The sequence below is a fragment of the Cervus elaphus genome, chromosome 24 (genome assembly GCF_910594005.1).
Source record: "Cervus elaphus chromosome 24, mCerEla1.1, whole genome shotgun sequence".
Classification (NCBI taxonomy): domain Eukaryota; kingdom Metazoa; phylum Chordata; class Mammalia; order Artiodactyla; family Cervidae; genus Cervus; species Cervus elaphus.
Window position 1 is genome coordinate 70592250 of NC_057838.1, and position 15986 is coordinate 70608235.

A 15986-nucleotide genomic window follows, 5' to 3' on the forward strand; every position below is an offset into this window, starting at 1 on the left:
TACTCTGCAGCCTCGGCTGCTCTCTTGAGGTGACGTCTGATGCCATTCTCGCCGTGGGGCAGGCCGGTGGGGGCCAGAGCTGGCCTTGCGCCCGGGCAGAGGCCCCCCGGGGGGGCGTGCACTGAAGGACGGACGAGCCACTCCCCTGAGCCCGGTCAGCACTGAAGCAGGAGACCCGCGTCAGCTGTTCCCCTATTGCTTGCTTGGTTTACTTTCCCCTCCGATATTTCTCCATGTAGCCTGCACTGGTCTCAGGCCGTATCTACTCTGGGAGATGGTGTGACCACTAGTTCCTGTTTAGCATACGAGAATGCTTCCCTGGGCTGTGGGTCGTGGGCAGTCTTCCTGGGCTTTCCCCGCCCCATGGACGCTCCTGCCGAGGGCTATCGCATGACCTGTGCCCTGCGGCCGTGGGGCTGCCCCAGAACCGGGTGGGGTGACATGGCTTGCCCAAGGGCAGCAGGGCAGGAAAAACCAATGGAGCACCTGGTGAGCCCAGAGAGGGAGGCAAGAGGGGCCGTCAGAGGGGTTGGGCTCTGAGGGCTGAGGTCGCCACAGCAGCCCCCAGGATGGTGTGTGGAAAGTGCAGCCCGCAGCTGCAACGCCAAGACCAGGCAGGCTGGGGGGACGGGAGGTGGGGGAGCGGGGGCAGGCCAGGGGAGGCCGCACCTGTCTCCCCTGCCCTCACGGCCCTGCCTGAAGCGCGTGGCTTCTGGCCTGTGGACCAAGGTGCCGGCCTCTGCTCCTGCCAGGGCGTGCTCCTCTGGGCCTGCAGGGAGGGCCGAGAGGAAAGGGGGCTTTGCAGGCTCTAAACCAGGGCCCCTCAGGACGCACACCAGCGTCAGGGGCTGGCAGCGCTGCCCCGCACTCACCGTCAGGACACGGGCCCTGAGGCGCCAATGGGACTCTGAGGTCAGACCTCCAGGTGCTTCTTCCTTCCACAGCCCCCACCTGAGGCTGTGGTTCAGACTTTACCCAGGTGAGTGCTGCTGCTGCCTTCAGAACTTCTGCTCCAGGAAGGCAGGCGGCCCCCAGCCCTGAGGCGGCTCGCCCAGCTTTCTGCCATCCCCAGCCCCTCCTCAGCCTGCTGCAGGGAGCCAGGCCCTGAGACTAGGCAGTTTTCCAGGTGGAACAAAGCTTTTACTCCTGCAGGTGGGAAGGCTGTTACAGAAGGGGCGAAAACTATTTTGGGGGTAGGGCCACAACTGGGGTGAGGCAAGTGACGAACTGGCCTTGGGCACAAAACTTAAGGGGCTCCAAAAAAACCCGGGTGATCAAAGCAAGCACCATTTTAATGTCATTAGTGACCCAAATGCTGACAATTCAAACAGGAGTATCAGCCATGGCTATGCTCCGGGCTCCCCGGGATGACTGAGCAGCGTCTCTACCTGTGGCCCCTGCCCCGCCGTCAGGCCATCTCCTGGGGGCCACAAGCTGCCCCTACACTCCGGGTTACCGACACTGTTCCCCTCTGTCGTTGCATCTTTTCTTGGTGGTTGGCCTACTTCCCCAAATGTGAACACTGCTGGGGTCTAGGCTTGGGACAGAATGCAGGGATCATTTTCCCCAGTAACATGTCTGAACACTGATTCGTTCGCTTAGAAGCAGGCATGGGGAGCTGGGCCCCTGGCTGAGATTGGACAGACAGTGGCTTCTGTCCTCAGTCCCCACAGCGGTAAGAACAGCGGGGCTCACTAAGCGAGCACCAGACCGCGGGCGACGCCCCTCATCCCTGGGGAGGCAGCTGCTGGCTTCTCCAAACCTGCCCTGGCCCCCAAGGGTGGGGGACAGGCTGACCTCAGCAAGGGAAGCCGGGCTTCAGAGGGCCAGTCCTGGCAGGCAGGTCTCAGGGCCCCAGCCAACACCCTCTCTTGTCGATGAGGCCCCCACCCCGTCCTGGCACACAGGCTCCCACAGTGAAGTCAAACTTTATTGCCACACTGACACTCTGGCCCCTGCGTGGCGGCTCTGTGCAAAGAAGCTGGCTCCCCCAGGGGGACGTACCAGGAGGGGCAGGGGTGAAGGAGGGAGGCCCTCAGAGACCCTCACCCCAGGATGCCCTGAGTGGTGCCCAGCCCCAGAGTTCGGGGGCTGATTTGTGCTGTGAGAAAGGCCTCATCCCCGGGGAGCCTCCCAGGGCCCCCAGGCAGAGTGGAGGGAGCCTCTGCGGCCACTGGGACGCCCCAGGCACAGAGGTCAGCAGTCCAGGCCGATGGCCACCAGCAGCTCCTCCAGCACACGCAGGCGCTGCGCGGCCTGCTCCATGGCGTGGCGGGTCTGCACCAGGCTGCCCATGTGGAAGCGGATGTCGTCCACCAGTGGGATGGAGTCTGTCTCTTGCCGGCCGGCTACGGCTGCGGCCTCCTCCCGCACGGCCTCCACGAAGTCCTCCTGCTGCACCAGCTGTGGACAGGCCAGATCAGGGCCCGTCCTCCGCCCAGGCCCGGCCGCCCGGGGCCCACACTCACCTTCTCGATGACCCTGGCCATGTACTTGGTGCACTGGTCCTCCAGGCGCGCCAGGCCGAACAGCTTGGCCACACGCCACACCCCCACCACACTGTCCTCGTCCAGCAGCTGGGCCAGGCTGCGGCCACACAGCTGCTTCAGGCCCGGCAGCAGGTACATGTCGGCCACAATCAGCACGTCGTAGGCCAACTCCGGTGGCACCTGCAACAACAGAGGATGAGGGAGGGTACCTGGGGACTAGAGACGGGGCTCCCGGGGCTCACGGCGCAGGCCAGCTCGGCCCTGAGGCTCACGCCTGCTGCTGCTGGGCAGGCCCCAGCGTGGGCGTCCACTCCTCCAGGAGCGGCCGTGACGGGAGCCTACAGAGGGTGCTGCCCCCACTGCGCCCTCCCAGCTGGGTGCTGCCCCTGCCCTGGGCATCGGCGCAGAGGAGGGAGAGGCAGGCCCTCCTCCTCAGCCGCTGCTTCTCGGGGTTCCTGGCGGTGAGTGCACACAGGCGGGCTGCCTCCAGGGTCCCCGGCGCCCTGGCGGGACGAGCAGCCCCCGGGCACCCCTGGCCGGACGCACCTCGGTGTGGTTACTGTACACGTAGTACAGCACGTGCGTGAAGACCTCGGGCGCGACGCTCTGCAGGCTGACGGCCGGGAGGCCGCCGGAGGCCGCCAGCTGCTCGCTCTCCTGGAAGTGGTCGTCCAGCAGGGCCCGGAAGTACTCGCTGCGGCCACAGAAGAAGGCCTGTGGGAGGCTGGGCTCAGGAGGGGCTGCCCCGGGAGCAGGGCGGGGCGGGTGTCTGCGGGAGAAGCCGCATACCTTGTGACAGAGGAAGTCATAACCATCCACACGGAAGCAGACGTCAGGGCAGCTGCTGAGGCCGTCGCAGGGGAAGGGCAGCTCCCCGAGATCGCCCTGGGGTGGGGGAGGCAGCCTCAGGGCAGGTGGGAGGGAGAGCGGCCCCAGCCCGGGCCGTCCTAGCTCACCCTAGAAGGTGACGCTGCTCCAGGGGTCGAGTTAGACAAGAGAGCAGACAGAGCGAGACAGTGGCTCAGAAAAGGGAAGCGCCAGGCTCTGGGTTTAAACCGCAGCCCAGGGCAGGGCCTTACCCGGAGCTCAGAGGGCAGGGCACAGTCAGCCAGCAGAGCCAGGTCCTCCCGGAGCTGGCAGTCTGCCTGGGGGGGCTCAATGGTCAGCACCTTCATGCACACGCCCGGCTTGGAGGCCACTGCGGGGAAGAGCGCGCCGCTTCAGGGGGTGGGCGTCCCACAGGCGCCCGCCCGAGCCGGGGCCTGAGGCTGGGTGGCCCCACTCACGCTTGGCCTCCAGGCCGCTGAGCAGGCCCCACAGCTGGCACTGCCGGGCCAGGCGCTCGCAGTCACTGACGTGCTCCACGCCGATGTCCAGGCAGCCTGGGTGTGGGGGCAGCACAGGGAGAGACTCGGGGACTGCAGAAGCCCTCGGCTGCCCCCGAACCCCCAGGAGGCGGGCGGTCCCATCTGCCCAACCACTGGGCTGCAGGCCCACCGTCCAGGATCTCAGGCCCCAGGACAGACGAGAGGGCCTCAGACAGTGGCTGGAAGAGCTGACCAGGGAGGCAGCTGGACTGTGCCCGCTGCAGCAGACGAGCCCCCGAGGGAAATGGTGGCCCCAAGCTGGCGTCTGGTGCCGCAGCCCCGCCCACCGAGCGCGGCTCACCTGTGTACAGGTACTGCAGCAGCGCCCCGAAGGCCACGGGGTTGATCTGTGGGCAGAGACAGGGTCAGAGACGGCCAGGCCATGTGAGCCTCCCCCAGCGCCCGCCGACGCACCAGGGGGTGCCTGAGGACCACCACGCTCTTGCCCTTCCACTTGGTGTCGAGCATGTGGGCGAAGTAGGTGCTGCGTGCGCCCAGGACGCCACGGTGCGCCCGGAAGAACCTGCCGTGCACCACGAAGGCCACATCGCTGTGGAGGCCCTGCTCCAGGAGCCTGCGGGCCGTGGGGGGCTCAGCGCTGCGCCCAGGGTTCCGTGCAGCGGGAAAGCCCTCCCCAGCAGGCCGGCTCACCGCAGCAGGAAGCTGTAGTAGAGGTCTCGCCGCCGTAAGGAGGCCGTCACCTGCCTGTAGTCGCGCAGCGCCCGGCGGATGGTGTCACTCTGCGCGCCATAGAGGCAGCGCTCACCATCGAAGGTGTTGGCCTCGCAGCGGGCTCCTGAGGGCGGCAGAGCTGCCTGTCAGCCGGGCCTGGGGCTGCCCGCTGCAGCTGCCCCCTCCCACACACACAGACACACACGGGGCCCCGGGTCCACCCTGCCCCAGCACCCTCCCCACCAAGCCCTGGGCACACAGACACTGTGGTGGCCGCCCTGACCTATGCTGGGCCCTGGGGACACACCACAGACAGAACGGTCCCCTGTCCGCAGCAAACTGGGCTTCCAGGGGAAGAAGGACACCCAGGTTAGCAAGTGAGGTCAGGGGCTCTGAAGAAAACGAAGCAGGTGAAGGGTGGCCGTGGAGGCACCGTGGCAGACCAGGCACAGGGACGTGAACCAAGCGAACCCCTGGCAAAGAGCCATCCGAGCAGAGGGAACAGCGCGTGGCCGGGCCCTGAGGGCGGGGCTGGCTGGGGGCAGAGCCGGCCAGGCTCTCCAGCTCACGGGAGGCCCGGCTGGGAGGCCCTGTGGGACTTCATGCCATCAGACTGGCCTCCCGGCCTGTGAGCAGATGCTGAGCTGGGCCCTGGAGATGGGAGTCGGGGGACGGGTTCTGAGAGCGCCCCTGAAGGGGGCAGGAACACGCCCACCGCCCACCCTGCACTCACCGTTGGCCAGCAGGTAGAGCACCAGTTCCTCGTGGCCACAGAGGCAGGCATAGTACCTGCGGGGAGGGGGCGAGGACACTGTCAGGCCTGCAGGCCCGCCTGCCCGCCCGCCCCACCTGTTCACCCGGCCAGGCACTCACAGGGGGGTGCTGTCCCACTTGTCCCGCACGTTCACCTCCACATCTCGCTGCTCCAGCAAGTACCTGGGTAGGGGGGATGGGGGTCAGAGGAGGCCTGCGGGAGGGGAAGGAGGGAAGCCTCCCCTGGTGACGGCAGGTGAGGCAGAGACTGAGCAAGACAAACGCTGAAGGCCAAGGAGCCAGGACAGGGTGTGGACGTGGGAGCGTCTGGGCATCAGGAGCCTCAGCGCTGAAGAGACTGAGCTCCTGGGCAGACAGCGCTGGGAGGGGCCGCCCAGCAGGAGGCCTGCAGGGTCCTGGAGATGTGGGAGTGAAGTGACAGACTCCAGAAGGTGGGAGTCGGGAGACAGGGCGGCAGAGGAAGGGGTAGGGAGGACCACCGAGGATGCTCGATGCCTCAGGCACGTGCCCAGGCGGGAGGGACCCGGTGTGTTCTGAAAAGCACCAGGCTTTGGGGGCTGCCAAGTAAACCCCAAGCAGCACCCGACCTGGGGAGGAGCCCGGGGACGCAGGAGGACTTGTAAGTCCGGGACTAGCCCCGGGGAGGGCTCCAGGGGAGGACGGAGAAGGAAGACAGTAGGCGCCTCACCTCCCAAGCAAGCCGCACCCCCTCCAGAGCGGCCGCGGTGACGGCGATGGCAGCGCCCAGGCTCTCCGACAACCAGAGCCTGACTCCGGCCCCAGCTGTTCCCAGCACCAGTCCGTGGCTCATCAGAGTAGCCACGTCGGGGGTCCCAGGCCCGCCCCCAGAGTCTGACCGCCGGGCCCTGCCCTTCTCTCCACCCTCTGCTCCTCCTCCGGGGGTCCGCATCACAGTCCTAACCCTAAGCCCACAGGAACCCCGGGACAAGTCACGCCAGCACCCGCGTCCCCGCTCAGAGAAACTCCTCGACCAGAAGGGCCCTGCTTTGGAGCCCGGGAGCCGGCTGGGGGCTGGGGTCCGCGCCTGGCCGGCCCGTGCCCTCCCCACAACCCCCAGCGGGCGCTCCGTGGACCGCCCCCGCGCCCTCCCGGGGACCACGCGTCCTCACCGCACTCGGCCCACGTCCCCCTTCCTGCAGCTGGAGAACAGATCGCAGGTATCCATGGCGCAGACGCCCCGACGCCGAGCCACCTCGGGCGGGAGCGGCCGCCGGATATCAACACGCCCGCCCGCCCCGCCCTCCGGATATAAACACGCTCCGCCCCGCCCGCGGCACCGCCCGCCCATCCCGCCCGCCCGCTCCGTAGCGACGCCTGGCGACCGGAGGACCGAGAGGAGGGGAAGACCGAGGGGAGGAGGAGGGCGAGAGGGGAGGCTGCCGCCCCGCCCACAACCCACCCGCCCGCTCCTTCACCCCAACCCAGCACAAGAACGAGTCGCGAGGGGAAGCGGGCCGGCGTGCTCTCCGGACGGCTTTAATGGGGTCCCGGGGTGGCCCCAAGGGGCGTCGGACGGGGGCGGGGACGGAGCCGAGGTGCGTCCTGAGTCAGGGGAAAGCGGGGTGGCCCTGCGCCGAGGGCCGGGCGGGGCACAGCCCCTCACAGGTGCGTGTCCTCCTCGAACACGTCCGAGTCCTCGGGGTCGCGCTTGCCCCCCATGAGCGCGCTCCAGCCCCCCGGGCCGTTGACGGCGCCGCCGCCGTTGAGGCTGGACTGCTTCTCCTGCATCTCCGACTGGCTGTCGCTGGCCACGTCCAGCGTGGGGTTGTCGTGGCAGCCGTTCTCCACGAAGCGCAGCTCCTCGCCGTGCGACTGCGGCGGGAGAGGCCGCTGGGCGAGCGCGCCAGACCCCGTGCCCCCACCCCGGCCCTGACCCCGCGGACCCTGACGACGCAAAGCCCTCGTCCGCCGGTCCCCCAGCTCTAACCCTTTAAGATGACCACTTGAGCCTCCCACCCAGCAGCCAAGGCCCCCACCCCCGGACACCAGCGGACCCCTTTCGCACCACCCTCGCCTTCTGAAGGGGCTCCTCCTGGGGCTGTCACCCAGGGAGGGGCTGCGGCCCAGGGCCCACGCCCCACACCTCCAGCGCCTCAGGGAGGCTGGTGCCTTCCTCGGCACAGGCGCTTCCCGGGCAGTGACCCCCTCCCCGCACGCGGCCACGGCCTGGGCGCCCGTCCCGCGGGCACTCCCTCCGGGCAGCCCTGCCCGCCCCGCCCCCCGGGCTGGCTCACCACGTGTTTGAGCTTGGGCAGCCGGCGCTGCCAGCAGTTGTAGAGCAGGCCGAGCGCGATGATGACCAGGCAGAGGGCGCCGATGACCACCAGCACCACGAAGAGCGTCCCGTAGTCACTGCGCGCCGCACTGGCCCGCGCCTGGCAGCTGCTGGTGGTGGAGTAACTCTGGATGCCAATCTGGGGGGAGGGCCCGGTGCCTTAGCTGGGGCCCTGGCGTGCCAGGCTGCCCTGGGGCCTATGGGGCTGGGCTTCAGGCCTGGTGCCTGTGTTGGTAGAGGACCCTGCCCGAGCCCACCACCCTCGCCAGACGGCCCCAGCCTCCTCTCGCAGGCCCGCCGCGGCTCTGACCCAACTGTGGTTGACATCCGGCCCCATACCCACCTGGGGGTGCCCAATCCCCAGAGGCCACCCGTGAACTGGCTGTCACAGACCACACTGCCCCACCCGCGTGGGCGCAGACAGGGCACCTGGGGGCCTCCGCACTTTCTCCACTGCACACCTGCCCCACCAGGCTCTGGAAACTCAGCTCCCACCTTGGGGTGGGTGTCCATGTCCTGGGCTGCCCCCCAGCCTCCTGTGCCCCCCGGAATGGTCAGTAGTGTCACTGAGCTGGCCAAGCGGCTGCTGTGGCCCAGCCCCCACCCCCTGGGCTGGGCAGACTCCAGTCAGCATCCCAGGCCCAGGGAGCAGAGAAGGTGAGGAGTCATCCCCAAATGACAGGTGCCAGGGCGGGCGGGGGGGCGCGGGTGCCGCGAATCAGCTCGTCACCCTGTGAATGACCTGTGCTTCTCCACTTTCTACATTATCAAGACTCAGTTTTTCCTGCTGGATTCAACACCAATGAACACGCGAAAACCTTCTCACTTGTCTACTTCCAAAGACCCAGCCCAGGGACTTTCCTGGTGCTCCAGTGCCTGAGACTCGGCGCTCCCAATGCAGGAGGCCCGGGTTCCACCCCTGGTCAGGGAACTAAACCCACGTCACGCCACAGCTCTAGATCCTGCAGAGTCATCAACCTCAGAGATCACAAGCACCGCCACTAAGACCCAGCGGGGCCAAATAAACAACAAATGCATATTTTAAAAAGCACTCTTTGCTAAAACAACAGTAAAGCCCCAGTGTGCCTTTCAGCCAAATCCATCTGAAAGAAGCGTCTGGTAAAGCCAGAAGACCCAGATCCAGGGGTGGGAAAAGGCAGGAGGGCCCACCCTGTCATGAACCCCACAGCTCACAGCCAGCCCCACCCCCAGGTGGTGCAGACATGCGGTCTCATGGGACGTCTGGGGCAGAGCCCGGCTGTGCCTGGGGTGGGGGCATCTCCTCTCTGCTCTCATCTAAAGAGGCACCAGCAGGACTCAACAGGGCTTCTTCCCTGCTCACAGCTCCGGGTGGCACTGAGCCTGAGTGAGAACCGAGTCTGGCCCTCAGTGCTCTGCGCTTATCAAGAAGCCCCACACCACGGCGGAGCCTCCCTGGCCCCGCCCTTCCCAGCCTGGCACGCAGGAGATAAGGAGGGGGCCCGTGGACAGTGCAGGCCCGTGGGCATGAAGGGGACTGATAAGAGCCTGGATGCCAATGAGTGGACAGGGCTTGGAGGACACGGGCTGTCCTCAATGGGGGAGGTGAGTAAAGGTGCATCTGGAGGGGGGTCTACCAGCCTGTCCCCTCCCCAGGAGCGCGTGGTGACCCTCATGCCTCTGGGAACGTGTGGTGTTCCCCTGCCCGCCAGGCTCTGCAGGACTTGAGCAGACATGATGCTTCTCCACTGCTCAGGCAGGGAACGCCACCCACCCTCCCAGACCCCCGAGGCCCCTCCGCGCCCTCTCCTGCCCACTCCCCTCCGTGGCTCGGGTCCGCACCTGCTGCCTCATGCAGCTCACAGGGCGGCTGCGGGCGGCCCCACGGCCCCTGGGGGCTGGATCGGGCCGCGCCATGCCCTGCCCTGCCCCCACCGCCCTGCGCTCTTACCTCCTCCAGACTCCTGCGGATGTCGCCCAGCATGGACAGCACATCTTGCGTGGGCACCACCCCTGCGCAGAGGGCACCGTCAGCACAGCCCTGGCCACGGGTGCTGGGCCCCTGACCCTCAGGCCCCCACCTGCGCCCCCCGGTGCTGGCTTCCACCCGTGGGCCCCCGCAGCCCCTCACCCCCACGCAGCACACAGGCTGCGGTCCTCCCGACCGGGTCCGCCTGCCCCTCTCTCCACGACCCACTTGGCGGACCCCGCCGAGCCCCGAGCCCCGCCGCTCACCCTGCTCGCCCACGAGCGCCATCAGCAGGTGCTGCTCCTTCTCGCTGGGCTTGCTCAGGGAGATGTGCCAGGCGCCGTGGCGGCCACGGCCGTGGCGGGGCAGCACGCCCTCCACCAGGGCCAGAAGCTGCAGCCCCCGGTGCCGCCGGAACGCCTCCTGAGGGCAGAGAGAAGTCTCACTCACTGGGGGCGGCACCCCCCAGCCCTGCTTCTAGGCTGGGCCCCTCACACCTGGGAAAGGCAGTGGAGGCTGCCCAGAGGGGCTGCTTGGGGAGCCCCAGGGACCACAGGGGACGGCGGGAGCACAAGACCCAAGTCCACCTAGTCCTGCCCTGGCCTCTCGCCCCCAGGAGGGCACACACAGGGCCTGCCCAGGGCTCCTCGCAGGTGAGCCAGGGAACAGACGCACCCAAACAGGGCCCGAGGGGCCACGCGCGGCACGTGATGGAGAGCTGGGACAAGCCAGAGGAGAGGGGCAGGCGGCCGCCCCAGCCATGCCCTCGCCGGTCACTGCAGAGACAGGGCCCAGAGTCGGGGAGTGAGGGGGGACGGCTGTGTCCTCGCAGGCTGCAGCGGGAGCGGGAGGACTCACAGAGGGGCCACAGCGCTAGGGCCCTGGCCCGGGGGCGAGGGTGAGGAGACTTCCTTCCCACCTGACATTCCTGTCCTGCTTAGGTTTCCTTCTCCTTGTGCACAGAGAATTACATAACTTAAAAACAAGTGGCTGGCACCAAACAGAAACTCAGCATGTGCAGGAGACCTCGCTCCTGGCTCCCAGCCCGTCACTGTCCCCATGGAGCCCCCTGGAGAGACCCTCCCCAGCAGCCTCTCCCCTCTGGGATGCGGGCAGTCGCTGCCCCTGGCTCCTGCCTCTCTCGAGTGCCCGGCCTCGGAGCTGCCACCCGTGAGGGCCCCAACCTTTCTGCTGGAGCCCAAGCTAAGTGGCGAGGCTGTCACGCCTGCAAGATGATGCGCTTCCTGCTGCCACGGCACATCCAAGTGCGGCTCCCACCAGCCCCAGACTCGCGGCCTCCCAGGGGCCGGTTCAGCTCCGTGCCCGTGAGAGGCTAGTGCCTGGAGATGCCTGAGTGAGCCAGAGGGAAGCCCCAGGCCCCGGAACGGCTGCGACCATCGGCGTGTGCATGTGCATATGCTTGTGTGCATGTGTGCATGGGGCCCCCTCGTGTGTGAGGGTCGCACACCTCACATGTTCGAGGTCTACATGTCTGGCTGGCTCAAGCCCCAGACCCACAGTATCACCTGCGAGGAGGCCTCATGACTTGCTCTAATTTCATACCGTGTATTCTGTAGATGGGAACTGAGGGCAAAGCTCTGGCTTTGGAATCATGTGTGGGTTCAAATCTCGGTTCTGCCACTTGTCAGCTCTGTGACGTTTAGCAAAATACTGTTCCTCTGTGAGCCTCGGTTTCCCATCTGAGAATGTGGGCACTGGTCCTAAAACGCAGGCTTTCTGTGAGGGTTAAAAGTACTTTTTCAACCACAGGTGCGGAGACAACTGGATGTCCCAACAGAAAAGAAAACCACACCTGGACTCATAGGTCATACTCACACCAAAGTCCATTTCAGGTGCATTTTACATGGAAAGCTTTCAGAAGTAAGTGTGACCTTGGAGTGGACAAAGATTTCTAAACAGGACCCAAAACTACTAACCACGAAGGAAAAAAATTGGTAAGTGGGACTATTTTATGGTGAAGTTAAAAAAAAAAAAAAAGGACTTCCACTTCTCAGAGGGTTCTATTAAGAGGATCAAAAGGCAGCCCACAGAGTAGGAGATGTTCACACCATATACACAGAATGAGGGTTTCATATCCGTGACATATAAATGATTGACAGACATCAATAAAGGAAGTCAGCTAGCCCGGTCGCTAAGTGAGCAAAAGATCTGATGAGTTACTTCACAGAAGAGGCTCAAACATGTATGACTAGTCGTTCAATCACATTGATCATCAGAGAAATGCAAAGTAAACCACAAAGTGAGGCCAGCACCCCACATGCCCCGCGAAATGGTTAAACTGGAAACAACGCTGACAGCCACAGCCCCAGAGCGCCAGGCGCTGCCGCGGAGGAACAAACTGCTGGGCCACCGTCGGGAGTTGCTGGACAGCACCTGGCCAAGGTGACCCACGGCGCCCCCGTCAGAATGTGCCCAGCGCCCACCGCCAATGTGCAGACCTCAGAGCCTCCAGAGCAGCAGACCCACAGCGGCCTGGAAGGGAAGCTCCTCAAAGGCCCGCCACCAGCCAGAGGGATAGAGAGAGAAGGAGCGTGAATGCACGGCAGTGCACGCGAGGACACAGCAGGCTCCCGAAAGCAGCAGCCGAAGCACAAGAAGCCAGAGCAGAACACCACGCTTGAGGAATCTACCTCTGTCAAGTTCAGAAGCATGCAGGATGAATTCATGGTGTTACAAGTCCACACGTAGGTTCCCTGAGGAACAGTCATGAAGGCGGTGTAGCCCTCAGGCTGTGCCTCTCTCTCCTGACCCAACGGCCGCCCTCCCCGGCTGTCCCTACAGCCTGAGGCGTGAGGACGCCCCCGAGCACAGACGCGGGCGTGCCCTATCTTCCCTGCCAAGCCCTCCCTGGGCAGGGGACCCTCCACAAGGGCCACAGCAGCGCCCCAGCTGCTGCCCGGGCCTTGTGCTTACCAACTCCTGCGGTGACTGGGGCGACGGGAAATAGTGCGGCTGCCGCACGAAACTATACGGCAGCTCCTCCAAAAGTTACAAATACCATCACCAGGTGATCTGCAACCCACTTCTGCGTGTACACCAACCCACTCCAAAGGGGGTCTGGAAGAGGCATTTGTACACCACGCCCACAGCGGCATTCTCCACAGCAGCAAAAACATGTCTATCAACAAATTGACAGATAAGCAAATGTGGTGCTTCCACACACTGGAGTACTGCTCAGCCTTAGAAAGGAAGGCAGTTCTGACACCTGTTACAACCAGTATAAACCTCGAGGACGCGATGCTCAGTGAAACAAGCAAGCCACAGCAGAAACAAATCCTGTGTGACCCACTAACATGAAGGGCCCTGAGCAGCCAGGTTCACAGAAACCAGAAACAGAAGGGGGGCTGGCGGGGGGAGACAGAGCTGTTAATGGGGACGGTTTCAGTTTTGCAAGACGGAAAAGTCCTGCGCTCTGCTCCACAATAATGTGAACATACTTAACACAACCGTACACTCAAAAATGATCAAGATGGTAAATTTTACGCTAGGTTTATTTTACCACAATAAAAAAAAAATCCTACCATAATAATGACTAATTAGGTAGATATCAAACATATCAATAACCTCAGATATGCAGATGACACCACTCTTATGGCAGAAAGTAGAGAGGAACTGAGGAGTCTGTTGATGAAAGTGAAAGAGGAGAGTGAAAAAGCTGGCTTAAAACTCAACATTCAGAAAACTAAGATCATGGCATCCAGTCCCATCGTTTCATGGCAAATAGATGGGTAAACAGTGGAAAGAGTGACAGACTTTATTATTTGGGGGGCTCCAAAATCACTGCAGATGGTGACTGCAGCCATGAAACTAAAAGATGCTTGCTCCTCAGAAGAAAAGTTATGACCAACCTAGACAGTGTATTAAAAAGCAGAGACATTACTTTGCCAACAAACGTCCATCTAGTCAAAGGTATGGTTTTTCCACTAGTCATGTATGGATGAGAGAGTTGGACTATAAAGAAAGCTGAGCACAGAAGAATTGATGCTTTTGAACTGTGGTGTTGGAGAAGACTCTTGAGAGTCCCTTGGACTGCAAGGAGATCCAACCAGTCCATCCTAAAGGAAATCAACCCTGAATATTCTTCGGAAGGACTGATGTTGAAGCTGCAGCTCTAATACTTTGGCCACCTGATGCAAAGAACTGACTCCTTGGAAAAGACCCTGGTGCTGGGTAAGATTGAGGATAGGAGGAGAAGGGGATGACAGAGGATGAGATGGCTGGATGGCATCACTGACTTGATGGACACAAGTCTGAGCCGGCTCCAGGAGTTGGTGATGGGCAGGGAGGCCTGGAGTGCTACAGTCCATGGGGTCGCAGAGTCAGCATGACAGTGACTGAACTGAACCAACATTAAATGAGAATAACAAAGCAGATAAAACCAGGGAAAACAGAAAGCATTTTAATTTGTGTTGTCTGGGAAGAAAAAGAGACATTAACTTTAGACTTCATTATCCAAGTACGCACACCCCAATTCCAGGGTGTCAAGGTCCCACATTGTGGTCTCTAAGCACCACGTGTCCATAAACAGCAAGAAGGCTCCTTGGAGAATGCGGATTCTGGGTCGGAGGACGGGGACATACAAGAAGAGCCTGGAACAGCCCACTACATGGAAAGCAACGACACCAGGGGCCTCCCTGGTGGTCAAGGGGTGCAGATTCCACCTTCCTGTGCAGGGGAGAGGTTGAGCCCTGGACGGGGGAATGAAGACCACGAATACTGCATAGCAGCTAAGCCTGTGCACCACAGCTCCGGAGCCCTTGCGCTCTGGAGGCCGCGCTCCACAGCTCGAATAGGCCCGCATGATACAAGGCCGCAACTGAGACCTGACGCAGTCAGATAAAGAAAGAAAAGAGAAAGGAAAGCAGGGGAACTCTTAAACATTAACAGACTGGTCAAAAGGACTCAGAAGCCAACTCAAAGAGGCTTTCACTGGCCAAACAGGGGTGCAGACAAAGCAGGCTGCCTGCCACTCAGTTCCACAAGGATCTAGTCACTGGCCCCTGGCGTCGCTGACATACCAGAACCCTCCGAGAGGAAAGCAGGACGAAGCACGCTGTGCTCCGGATACCTGGGCCATGGAGAGGCAACATGTATACTGAGGAAGAACGTCACTGGTCCCAGATTCCCGCTCTGTCCTGCATGCAGCAAAGCACTAAAGTTGTGGACTGGGATATCCTTGAGGCCAGCAGCAGCCTTCCCCTAAGACCCCGGCTGCAAGCAGCCCCTTCACCAAAATGCCAGTCATCCTGGCTCGACGTCCACCCCTCCGAGCAGCTCCTCAGGGCCTCTGAGAGGCTGCCTCCCAGGCCCCTGTGCTCAGACACCGAATAAACTCGGCCCACAGCCCTCACATCGTGCAATTTAGCCAGTTAGCAGAGTGAGCATGCGTGAGATTAAGAACTGCCCTGGGTTAAAGCACACCCATGATGTCAAAATCTACCGTTTATAAAGATGTTGGGAAGAACTGAGTATCTCATTGGTCACTTCCAGATTAAATATGTGCATGTACTTTCACCACCCTGCCCCAAATCCTCTAAAGAAGAATGAAGGCTGTTCTTTAAGGTCTGAAACCACAAAGACAAAGCCACAACAAAACAACACAGGGGACGAAAGCCACACGCTTGGGCATCGGAAGTGGACGGACGGCAGTCGGCTTCCCAATTCAGTGAGCCCAGAGAGCAGGTCCCGAGCCAGCCTGGGTGGAGCTGAGATGCAGTCACACCGATGCTCCCACTCCCCAAGCACTCGGGGAGCACAGCGCTGGTGAGCTCTGGGGGAGGACGGAGGGGACAAAGGGAGAGGACGACGGCAGGGGAGGGCGGGAGCTCCAGTGAACTTCAGGGGAGGGTGGGAGGGGAGGGCGGGAGCTCCAGGGGAGGACAGCAGGGGCAGATGGGAGCTCCAGTGAACTTCAGGGGAGGACGGGAGCGGAGGACGGGAGGGGAGGGTGGGAGGGAAGGGCGGGAGCTCCAGGACAGTGCTGGAACAAGACAACTCTCCGAGTCTGCTTGAGAAACACTGCATCCCTAGGCGGCCCCCCTCTGCCCCCCGCCCAACACTGTACAGCTGACAACCATCCCTTCTCCCTGCACAAGACTGAAAGTTCATCTTCATGATGGTAAAACACAGGGTCTCTCACCCTGAGGACAGCAGGCCCAACTGTGGGAGAGGCTCACGCTGCAAATGAGCACAGCGAATGACCTTCCCGTCAGGCACACCTGTCCTGACAGACACACAGTCCTCTCTTGTCCTGACACAGACAAATAGCCCTCTCGCACCTGCTCCAGAACACCAGTGACCAGCCCCATACCGTCAGGTAGGTGAAAGTTCCTCTTTGCAAGATCCTAGTCACCCAGGAAGAAGGCTTAAAGACACCGACATAAGACATTCTCAGATGAAACGGCCCAGCCAGACCATCC

The 15986-nt window shown here is 62.7% G+C and overlaps 2 protein-coding genes across 4 annotated transcripts in view; both read right to left on the minus strand.

Annotated features, from left to right (window-relative positions):
• Nucleotides 1–1912: 1912 nt before the first annotated feature.
• ABTB1 (ankyrin repeat and BTB domain containing 1) lies at nucleotides 1913–6580 on the minus strand. 2 transcript variants are annotated; one of them, XM_043886311.1, is made up of 12 exons: nucleotides 6433–6580; nucleotides 5402–5464; nucleotides 5262–5317; nucleotides 4508–4652; nucleotides 4271–4430; nucleotides 4158–4203; nucleotides 3776–3871; nucleotides 3569–3687; nucleotides 3279–3374; nucleotides 3036–3203; nucleotides 2469–2669; nucleotides 1913–2403 (listed from the first exon to the last, which is right to left on the minus strand). In XM_043886311.1, exons 1-12 carry the CDS (start codon nucleotides 6486–6488, stop codon nucleotides 2197–2199), a joined length of 1413 nt encoding a protein of 470 aa, XP_043742246.1. In that variant the 5' UTR covers nucleotides 6489–6580; the 3' UTR covers nucleotides 1913–2196. The 2 variants fall into 2 exon arrangements, with proteins under 2 accessions (XP_043742246.1, XP_043742247.1); XM_043886312.1 differs by lacking the exon at nucleotides 6433–6580 and adding an exon at nucleotides 5991–6013.
• Nucleotides 6581–6778: 198 nt separating this feature from the next.
• Nucleotides 6779–15986, minus strand: part of PODXL2 (podocalyxin like 2) — a 53352-nt gene continuing 44144 nt past the window's right edge. For both annotated transcript variants that reach the window (XM_043886309.1, XM_043886310.1), the window contains 4 exons: nucleotides 9813–9969; nucleotides 9529–9590; nucleotides 7558–7737; nucleotides 6779–7135 (listed from right to left, as the gene is read on the minus strand). In XM_043886309.1, coding sequence (XP_043742244.1) covers nucleotides 6923–7135; nucleotides 7558–7737; nucleotides 9529–9590; nucleotides 9813–9969 — 612 coding nt within the window. In that variant the 3' untranslated portion in view covers nucleotides 6779–6922. The remainder of the gene's footprint in view (nucleotides 7136–7557; nucleotides 7738–9528; nucleotides 9591–9812; nucleotides 9970–15986) is intronic.

Bases quoted from the DNA above. Each gene is read 5' to 3' on its own strand.
- ABTB1 (XM_043886311.1), bottom strand. From the start codon at position 6,488: ATGGATACCTGCGATCTGTTCTCCAGCTGCAGGAAGGGGGACGTGGGC. The intron at 5,318-5,401 runs GTGAGTGCCTGG...CCCTCCCCGCAG, and splicing joins AAGTGGGACAGCACCCCCCT to GTACTATGCCTGCCTCTGTG. The intron at 3,375-3,568 runs GTAAGGCCCTGC...CCCCCACCCCAG, and splicing joins CCCTGCCCTCTGAGCTCCGG to GGCGATCTCGGGGAGCTGCC.